The sequence below is a fragment of the Glycine max genome, chromosome 2 (assembly GCF_000004515.6).
Source record: "Glycine max cultivar Williams 82 chromosome 2, Glycine_max_v4.0, whole genome shotgun sequence".
Taxonomy (NCBI): domain Eukaryota; kingdom Viridiplantae; phylum Streptophyta; class Magnoliopsida; order Fabales; family Fabaceae; genus Glycine; species Glycine max.
The window spans coordinates 10,775,722-10,787,029 of record NC_016089.4 but is presented as its reverse complement, the minus strand read 5'-3'; the positions used below and the strand labels follow the sequence as shown (position 1 = coordinate 10,787,029).

General features: G+C 33.3%; 1 protein-coding gene across 1 annotated transcript; it reads left to right on the top strand.

Annotated features, from left to right (window-relative positions):
- The first annotated feature begins 3,490 nt into the window (after positions 1-3,490).
- Positions 3,491-9,743, top strand: LOC100790525 (probable protein S-acyltransferase 22). Its single transcript, XM_003518699.5, has 10 exons — positions 3,491-3,951; positions 4,153-4,229; positions 4,331-4,444; positions 6,159-6,563; positions 6,884-6,952; positions 7,032-7,103; positions 7,658-7,786; positions 7,968-8,048; positions 8,330-8,518; positions 8,900-9,743. Exons 2-10 carry the CDS (start codon positions 4,188-4,190, stop codon positions 9,674-9,676), a joined length of 1,878 nt encoding a protein of 625 aa, XP_003518747.1. The 5' UTR covers positions 3,491-3,951; positions 4,153-4,187; the 3' UTR covers positions 9,677-9,743.
- The last annotated feature ends 1,565 nt before the right edge of the window (positions 9,744-11,308 follow it).

The window sequence follows — 11,308 nt, the reverse complement described above, 5'->3', positions numbered from 1 at the left end:
TTTCTTGTTTGCATATTTGGTGTCAAATTTGATTAAAATATATTGATAATATAATTATATAAATATGTTTTACAATATCATCTAATTATGAAATGATTAATGATATGTATGACAAAATTGTTAATTTTTGTCATTTATTTTAAAATTCATATATAAAATAAAACCTAAACCTAAAAATTGAACTCTTTGTTGCCTAAAATAAATTATCTATAAGCTCTAAAGCATAGTAGGAGTACTATAGTAGCATTAGGAATATTGGATGATTATTGATTGCTAAGCATGGCTTCTTAATTACTTCCGCACAAGTGAAAGTTAGTATAAAGTCGGTGCTTATGTGCAGATACACTACGATGAATCATGACCGTCCATTAATTGATCAGCGGTGCCAAATCGACGGTCAAACGTGACTCACGGGACAACGTAATTTTAAAAAAGAAAACCGAAGGAGGACATTGTTTGGGACGAAACCGAAGAGGACATTCACAAAACGCACATTAATGGCTTTGCTTTTCCCAAAACGACATCCACGTAAATTCAATGCACTCGATCTTCTAAATTAAAAGAAATAAAAATTTTAAAATAAAATGTATTACTTTATGAATTTAATTATTTGGAGTAAACCCATAGTGGAATGTCTGTCATCTAATAATGAATTTCTATCTAATTAAAAATTATTGATTTTTATAATAATTAATTTTAAAATTATGTATAAAATAATTTATAAATAATTGACGATACAGAAATCTTTAACACAAACTATGTTAAAATTAAACTCTTATTTTGTTATTGATTTTCTTGATATCAATATATAAGGTTAACATTAGAGAAATAAAAGTAAGAAAAATTTGGTATATTTTCAAAGGAAAAATAATAAATATTTCATGCTTTTATATTAGTCATTATTTTTAGTATTTTCATATAAAAAATACAAGATCATATTTTTTGCTTTTAAATTATTATTTTTAGTATACGATGGTAATAATAAGGTTAGAAAATAGGATTTTGTCCAAACTACTAATTTTTTTTTTTTTCATTTGTAGGCCAACCCTAGCAAGTTAGTTGTTTAGTTTTAAGTTAAGATGAAAGGTTTATAAAACTGGAAACGAAATTCATATGATCAAAGAATAATTTTTTAAACTATAGGTTTTTTTTATGATGACAAAGTATAGGTTATAAGTATTCAAATGTGAAATAGCTATTGTCATAAAGAAAAAAGAGCTAGTTTTTAGCAACAAACAAAAATACAAAATATATAGTGCCCCTATAAGAATGTTTGAATTGTTCCGAGAGTAATCTATCTATATTCTTTGATAAAACACTAAACTTAGTGTAACGGCATTTTCAAACCTTTCATGTAAGAAACTTATTGCTTGGTGTCTAAGTAACTCAATTGCTTTGTCAGTGTTTGTTTCTATATTTTTTAGAACATTTTAGGACTAAAAAGCAAACATATACAGCTTGACTTGTTTTTATTTAACCAACAGAAAGGCCATTAAGGCGAGCATTAAGAAATCATCAATAAATATCGAAGGGAGTGAAAAGAGAAACAAAAGGAGAAGTTAAACATTAAGGAAAATGTACAATCTGTTAGTTGTTGAGGGATGAGAAAGAAAATGAGTTAGGTCACTTGTTGGATATTAATGGTCTAATCCACATTAGGTTTAAGGCAGACTAAACTAATTTGTTAAAAAAGTTAAATGGGAGACATTAAAAAAAACTTATTTATATAAAATAATTATATTTCAAGTTACAAGATATATATATATATATATATATATATATATATATATATATATATATATATATATATATATATATATATATATATATATATATATATATATATATATAAGTAAGTAAAAATGTCAGTTATATTAAAGTCGAATATGTAAAATTTTCTTTTGGAAGTTGGTTATAAGATCGACGTAACTAAGACATAAGTTGAAATTATAAAGTTGATTTGATGAAATTAACAACTAATATTTATTAATATAAAAAGAGAGACAAGTTGATTATAAAATCGAGTGAACTTAGTGCAAATTCTCTCACGATCCAACAAAAATTAATTGTGGTTCCAAGTAATTTCTATCCCACAAGTATACTCTAATTGGTAAAATAAAAGTATACTCTAATTGGTAAAATAATTGAACAATTTATATCTTTCTATTTATATATTTATTTTTTTACTTATAGGAATCGAAAATAAGTATTATGAGATTTATAATAATTTATAAATTTTACTTAATTAATTGAGATAGATCTCTCGGTTGTATTACTTGATATATCAAATAGATAAGTAATAATAAGTCAAGAATCAAAGTTACAATTTCTCCATTTTTATTTATTTATTTTCATTTGCTTCTGCATTTAAGCAAGAAAAACCTGTCATCCATTATAAATTATCCTCATTTTATCTATATCTATTTTATATTTATCTTTAAACTATTTTTCAATATTTTACTTCAAAGAAGATGAATAGTTAAGAATAATATAATATTTTTTATGAACTTTAAACATAATTTATATATTTGGAACATTTATTATAAATTTTAATTATAATATAATTTATATATTAAAAATATTCACCAAATATAAATTTTAATTAAGTAAAAGTAAACATTTATCTTATACAATACAAGTAAGTACAGATTTTTTTGCATATGTTCAAATTTAACTTGAATACATATGTTGGGTTCTAAACCTAAACTAATTAAATTTTAGGAATATATATATATATATATATATATATATATATATATATATATATATATACACTAAAGATTTAAATTTGTTGCCAATTTTTAAAACTAAACAGAATTCAATCAGTTATTTTAAATAATTTTTCTTTGTTAATATACTTTGACCGAACTAATATGAGTGCAACATTCTGATAAGTTTCTTATCTTTGATTTCTTTTGACTAAAATTGTTTACATATACAATAGACATTAGACAGAGTTACCCCACCATACATGAGCAAAACTCCAACATAGTAATTTTCTAGTATCATTGCACAGTATAAGGAAAAGCAACAATAAAAGAAAGCCAAACCTGGTCAAACACAAACAGTGAGTTGGTCATTGATGCTGGATTTAATTATATTCTTATCTGGATTTAATTGATATTCTTATACACTTATTATACAATTTATTACTACTACAAATTTATTCACTAAATATACCATTATGACGTCAAGAAGAAAGAAACGAATAGAATAACGGGTTCACATGCATCTCTTAATTAAGTGTTATTGGATTTAAATTTTGGTTTATTATTGAATAAGAAATAAATTATATTAAAAAAAAGACACAGGTTTCTATCAAAATTAATAACCAATTTCGGTTAGAGTTATTTGGTACTAATATAATTATAAAAATAAAAAAGATAAGAATTAAGAGAGTGAAGAGAGCGAAAGCGTTGCATGCGTTTTTTCCTGAGCAAACAAAAGCAGAACCAAACAACTGTCCATTGCAGTGAGTGTGGCTTGTGAGTAACATGATTTTGCCTATGGAAAAAGGTAACACAGCACAACACAACACAACACAACACAGAGGGTAATGCTAATACCCCAAAAAAGTAAAAGGGTGGGTCATGATATTATGACATAAAATTTCCCAACAAAGAAAAGAAAGAAAGAAAGAAAATCAAACGCAAACAAACTCAATTCAACTCACTCTCCCACCACACCACACAGCATAGAGATCTATTCGCTTCTCTCTGCAAAAGTAAAAAGCTTTGCAAGCAAGCACCCCAACATCTAAAAACCCAGAAAAAGAAAAGGCCATTTCTTTACATCTTCCATGACCTGGGTAAGGTTTGTCTCTGAGTGAATCAGACAAACCTTTCCTCACTCTACACACAAAAAAAACTACCCCATTCTCTCTCTCTCTCTCTATATCTATTTTTGTTACATCTCTTTCTGCCAGCTCTTTGTACCAACATGCCATTGCAAGTTAAGTTTTTTTTTTTTTTTTGCTGGTCCCAGAGTGAAATCTTTGGTTTTTCTTCTTCCCTTGAAAAGAACTTGAGGGGAAAGTGGTGAAAGAGGGTGGATAACAGTCCTCTACAGTTCTCTTTCTGGTTGTTGGTGCTGTTTGCATTTGTGTGTGTGGTTTTTTTATTTATTTTTGTACTCTGTGTACTTCTCCTTCAGAGTTTGGGTTTGCAAATTTGCATTCGTACTGAAGGATGAGGAAGAATGGGTGGCAGCTACCTTATCATCCTCTCCAGGTGAGTGTAAAGTTTTGATTTTTATTATTTTTTTGGGGATTTGTTACTGTTGTTTTTGTGGGGGTTTTGTCATTTTGACAAATTTTCTTTTGTGCGTGAAGGTGGTGGCTATTGCTGTGTTTATGGCTCTGGGGTTTGCCTTCTATGTGTTCTTTGCTCCTTTTGTTGGGAAGAAGATGTATCAGTATGTTGTTATGGGTCTCTACACACCCCTGGTAACCCAATCTTGAACCTTTAACCTACTTTATGCTCATTTTACTGATTTCATGTGGTTTGGTGGAAGGTGTGATGAGATCTGTGATTGTTGCTTTCTGATTCAAGGTTTTGGTTTCATGTGTCTCTAATCTTTATGTCCAATTTGGGTTCCTTTTCCTTTTCTATTATTTTTATTTTTATTTTATTTTGGGGTTAGCATTTAGATGGTGTTCAATTTAATGTTGTATGGAGTTGTCTCTGCATAGCTTATGAGTGGCCCATTTGGCTGCTTGTTATGCCCTCCTTAATTAAATTATCCTCTTCTCAATTAGTATTAAATTGCTGATACTTGTAGAGTAAACCCTTTGTTGAATCTGGGACATGTTCAATTGTTCATGGAAGATAACTTGAATGTGCTACTTATAAAGAGGGTGACATTGAATTTTGCAATGGCTTCAACATTCTGCTTAATTTTACAGCTTCAGTGTCTGAATATGGGTGACATTTAAGCAGATGTGGAAGTTGGAATTATATTATGTATGCTTTCCGATGACATATCCATGGATGATGGAGATAGCTTTTGTCTGCTGGTCATTATGCCAATTGCCAACTGAATCATCAGCATCGTCTTAAACCTTTCAGTTTTAAGATTTTAAGAAAAATGTGGAATTAGAGCAATAGACAATCATTATACTATTAATACTAGATAAAGGAAAATGTGGGCACTATAAAAATTCGCAGTTTCGTACAGCTGTTTTAACATAGCATAGCACTAACAGTTGCAACTTGGTGGTGGTTTTGTTTGGAGATCATTGCAGATAATGGTTTAGGTGCTCTCTTGAGAGTTTGGAATTTGCATTTATGTAATTGCTAAGTTCAATGAGACTTTTAGGGAAACTGATTTGATATCATTATAGAGCTTCTTGGTAAAATGAATTGTTTTCCTTAATGAGCCACGAGACCATAAGCTGCAAAAAAATGTTTGAATTGGGTTGGGTAATTTGCATTAAACACTTAGTTTAGAAGGAATTCTCTGGCAAATTGACTAGTGAACTTCTGGTTTCTGTGTGCTATTTGTAAATTGTAATTATGATTTATGACATAATATTATGGTGTAGTTTGATTTGATCCATGTATCCAACCTCACCTATGGTTGTTGTTGTATTTGTGGATTTTTAGATTCACAATCTTTAGATTTTAAACCCAAAAACTACTTTAACTATTCTCTAGTGGAGAATGAACAAATTCTTGGGTTTATGAACTGAACTCACAACAATCCTTGACTTGTATAATGTTAGTCTTCAACCGTAGAGCCAATGGAATATTAAATGGGTGGGTAACAATATATGTCCACTATCCAATAAATACAATATGCTTGACTATTTATATTCTGGATAAGTTTTTCTAGGCTGGTATGCTTTTGCAACCTATGTTCAACTCTCTTATAATTTGTCTTGCTGTCTGCACTTTTTGTTAGACCTATATATGACTATGGCCTTTTTAGGGCTGCTAGCTTGCTACTGCCTTGCATCACTCTGCTGTGTGGGTGAATATTTCTGGCTTTGAATGTGCTTGCAAGTTGCAATACACTTTACCAATATTGAGTGACAAATGGTTATTTTGATACCAATTTATATGCTTGTAAAAGATGAGAACTATCTGTGTATTAGTCTTAAACTGCAGAAAGGACATTATCATGTTGTAGTAATATACTAATACATCAACTCTTTCCAGATCACTTGTGTCTTTGGATTGTACATTTGGTGTGCAGCATCTGACCCTGCAGATCCTGGGGTTTTCAAGTCCAAAAAATATCTTAAAATTCCAGATAGCAAAAAGCTTGATGGACTCAAGAATTCTAAACTAGGAGGCGAATCAACTTCGTCAATGCATGATGGAAATGCTTCAACTGTTGGACCAAAATCGGTCGATAAGGAAGAATTGGGAACTGAAGCAAGTTTTAAAGATGCTGCTATTTCTACAGAGAAGAAAAATGCATCATCACCTTCTTTGTCCCGTCTCCTATTGGTTTGCTCTCCTTGTGCTTATATATGTGGTTGCTCAAGTTCAAGTAACGAATCTTCTGATCAACAAGCAAGTGAAGATGGCATGTTCTATTGCAGTTTGTGTGAAGTTGAGGTGAGCGGAAGCATTTTTTGACTAAACCTTTGTTCCTCCAAGTCTATTGTAGCAATACATTCTATAATATGTTATCGGTGGGGGTGAACACGTGCATTCCTTGATCTATTTTCTCCGTAACAATCCTCCAAGCGGAATTCAGATATACCATATGTGCATTCCTTGATCTAACCCTTCATAATGTCACCAGTTCTATTTTACAAAATTTGTGCTTATCTTGAAATGCATGTATTTTTAGCATTACAAGAATGCTTGGAGGTTTCATTCTGTCAATTTTGTTGATAAAAAAATTGAATCATTGGGGAATACTATTGTTTCAGGTCTTCAAGTATAGCAAGCATTGTAGAGTTTGTGACAAGTGTGTTGATCGCTTTGATCATCATTGCAGGGTATGATAATTTGAATTCTCTTTTCTTTTCTTATCAGTTGATATATCTCTGAAAGACTGTTGCTTCCATGATTTTGTAGTGGCTGAACAACTGTATTGGGAAAAGGAACTACAGAAAATTTTTCACCCTTATGGTTGCTTCTCTCCTCTTGGTAAGCAAGATTTTCCACCTATGCTTTGTTTATAATTCACATGTCCAAACATTGCATTATCATTATCTAAAATCTGCAAAACCATACTCTACAATTCAAACAGGTTCTTCTCCTGATCACCGTATTTCTGAAATCCTCTGTTGTCTGTTCTCAAAATACTATTCCTTCATTCCTTTGTGAGGCTACTTTAGTTCCCCATCCTACTGGAACTGGATTAGGAAATGAGAGCTTAGTAAGCGGTGGTATTAGTCTATTAGACTTCTAGAGAACTTATGGCTTGGTTTAGTAGAGTCTATATAATTTTTATATGCTCAGGAAACCAAGGAACATGCTTACATATTTTGTTTCCCTCGTTTCCTTGTAAAATATTTGATATTCTTCCAATCAATTGTCAAAAGTTGAACCATCCTAAAACCCAACTTACTTGATGGAAGCAACATGCCAAAACCTGAAGAAAACCCCAGAGTAAGCATTTTTAATTTCCTAGTCATTTTCATTTATTAACAATTGACAGGTATGTGCATGGTTTGTGCACCTTGGGCTTGGGATTGCAGCTTATTCTTCAGTGGTTGACTGGGATACTTGTGCTTATCTGCTGTTTTGTTGAGAAGAAGAAATTTTCTGTGGATATCTCCTCCAAATTGGGGAGCAGTTTCTCTCTGGTTCCCTTCGTTATTGTGGTGGTGAGCATTCTGCATACATTCTTGGTATTACTTAATTGATTTTAGATAATGTGGTTAGTGTATTGCTTAATTGGTTTTCTGTGCATCTTATGCACACTGAATATTTATACCTTTTGTCTTTGACTTCTTTCTTTTCCTTGCTCCTTTAATGTTATGCGTGATGAACCTCTTCTTTTCACAGGCAGTTTGCACCATTTTGGCTATGATTGCTACCCTACCCCTTGCTCAGCTGTTCTTCTTTCATATTCTTCTCATTAAAAAGGTAAAGCTTGGCAACCGTTTGGTACTAGAAAACCTACTTCCATGCTTCATTTGTAAAAACATCTTATATAATCATGCATACAAGTGACAACTTATTCATATTCTCCTCTCTAATTTTTCTCTGGCATAAAAAGCGAAAAAGAAATTCAAAAGCATATAAGGAGATAATATGATATGTATAAAAATATGCCCCTTTTCTTCCCAGAGACAATTTCATCTCATTTTAAAACAACAAAGTTGCTTAGTACTAAATATTATGATCATTTTGGTGTGACTACTCAGGGAATCACCACATATGATTACATCATAGCTTTGAGGGAGCAGGAGCAGGAGCAACAAGGCATTGGAGGTCAGCAGAGTCCCCAAATGTCGCCTGTTAGCTCCCTTACTGGAATGAGCAGTGCAAGCTCTTTTTCTACTTTCCATCGTGGAGCATGGTGCACACCCCCGCGTCTGTTCCTTGAAGATCAGGTAACATTTTCATTTCAGTTCTGCTATTTGTTAAATGTTTTTTTCTGTATTTTATGGAGTCTGCCTTAATTTCCTTCTCAAGTGATTTTCCATTTGCAGCACCTGTACGTGTGTATGGATTTTATGTGTACCTCTGGTACACTATCATTTGAATGAATGACTTAGCTATTGAAAATTTTACTAAATAAAACAAAAAATTCACAATGACATACTAATTAAATGTATCAAATTGGCCATGATAAAGATGTGTAGCTATAAGTTTCTTAGATGTTTTATGATTCTATGAAAAAAGAGTATCTTGAATACTGTGATGCATTGACTTCAGAAATATATCTAAGCTTTCTTGATGGTGTGTGATGGTTTGCAATTTGCATCATGCAGCTTGATGTAGTGCCCCCAGAAACGGCTTCTGTAAGTTCACTGGGAAAGAAGACAATGAGAGACGAGCCGGTTAAGAAAAAGAATCCCGGAGCAGTCAAAATCAGTCCATGGACGCTGGCACGGTTGAATGCAGAAGAGGTTTCCAAGGCTGCTGCAGAAGCAAGAAAAAAATCAAAGATTCTTCAGCCCGTGACAAGGCATAATAACGAGCCATTCAGGCTGGAGCCAGATCGCAACTCTGGCAGCAGTGGCCGGCGAATGAGCCCTAGGATTGAGACCAACAGAAGACGGCCCGGTAAACGGATTCGCCTGCCTGCCGACTTGCCTATGGAGGCCATACCAAAATTTTCTGCCAGCAACATTGACAAAGGCTTCATTGGAACATCTAGTTTGGCGCCTCTCCCGCCCAAAGCACGGAGCGTGTTTCAACCAAGTCAAGCAGTGTCAAGCTCAGCCGGGATGGTTGCCTCCTCTCCTGAAAGCAGTCTAGACTCGCCTGACATTCACCCGTTTCGTGTGTCTTCCACCGAAGCTGAAGAAGCAAGAAGGCTTTCCGATCTTTCTGCTGCTGCCGACGTGAACCTGAAGGGAATCCCTCTGTCAAGGTCAACTAGTGATGGGTATGAGGCCTCTGGTGGGGAAGATAGTGACAGGGTTCCCACCAGGATTGTTCAGAGGTCCACAAATTGGACTAATATGCTCTTCAGTGCTGATCAGTACGAGAGACCTTTTGAGCCAAAATCATCATCTAGCGTGGTTTATAGCAGAAAGTTGTGACCAATTTGGGTGTTAATTAGACAAAACTATTATCAGATTATATTGATGGGAATTGTTCATTCTTTGATTTGTGAGCCCAAAGGTACTCTCTCACCTTCAACAACCCTTAACTCTCTCACCTTCTTGAGGTTGAGTTGATGCCCCTCAAAGTTTTTGGGGTAGGCTAAGTGGGAAGTGGGAACCCATGTACAAAGGTTTAGGTCACAGGAGCTGATTGAGTATCCCAATATATTGTTTTGTGCTCCTTATTTTGTTAAAATTTTAACCAAATAAGTCTTCTCATATCTTAAAATGAATCAAGTTTCACGCATAACTTTAAATTAACTTATTTAAAAATTGATTTAAATTTTAACTTGTGCATAAGGGTTATTTTTTTGGCTAAGCTTATGCATAAGTTAATTCTATTTTGAATGAGAAATTTATTTGATTTTATTTCTCATAAGTGTTTATTAAAAAGTTTATTTAAAAAGGGTTTAACATCTTATGTCAGATTTCAAAGCTTCCAGTTGCTACAAACATCACTGCTTTATGTTCACCCCAAAAATCCCGTAAAAAGTTTCATTATAAAAAAGGTTGAAATATGTTTTTTGTCAATGTAAAATTACCTAAGTAAGAATTTCTTTTTGTAAAGATTTTTTGCCTATTTTTCATTTTCGTAAAACTGAAATATGCTACTGTATGGTTTGAAATTAGGTTTGGTTGATTTCTATACCTGTCACTCCGTTGTTGGCTTAAATGTTGACTAATATTCTTACAATCTTTCTTTGAGGGTCTCCCTTCCCCACCAATTACAAAAGAAACTATCACAAATTTCTGAATCCCCCTTCCTTAACCTTCTTCAAAATTTCAAACCCAGAGAGAACAATACCTTTCACCCAATCTCAGAGTCGTCGCACTAGATCAAACTGCCATACATGTGAGATCCAAATCTTCGAACCTATTTGTGACCACCGTCAAACCATAATTGCACTACTATGAACCCATCGTTGGTCCTGTGGCAACCACCGCACTACCCCTACCTGTCACTGAAGTCCCGTAACTAATTCGGGTCCGTCGTAAACATATCGTGTTGTTGCCAGTGCGAAGTGTTTGGATGATCATTGGAGCGTGTGGTTGTGAGAAGCTAAACGTTATTTTTCGTCTGTCACAGACTCGCAGGCCATATCCTTAACAAAACCTCACCAAAACTCTAAAGCAAAAGCTATGAACTCTAACATTCACTGCTTCCTAATGAAGCCCAAAGCCATGAGCAAAAATCAAAACCACACTAAATAACAAAACATATTCGAGTATCTATGAGATTCACACACAAAATACCACTGATGTTGTTGATTATGATTCTGACAATTTCCACAAACCATCCTAACCCTTCAAGCCTACACAAATACACACACCAACTGTTTGTATCAAAACCTAATCTTTGCAACATCAAACCACCAAGACACACACCTCGTTAAAATGCAGACCCGTCTAATTAAAAAAAAATTGCAATTGGGGGGGAAAGTAGTCAACAATTGAGCCAATGAGAGTGTGACACATAAGCAAGGGAGTGCTATGTGGGTATGAAAATCAACCGAGTCTAGTTCTGGGCCAAAAAGTAATATTTGAATTTTACAAGATAAAAAATAAACA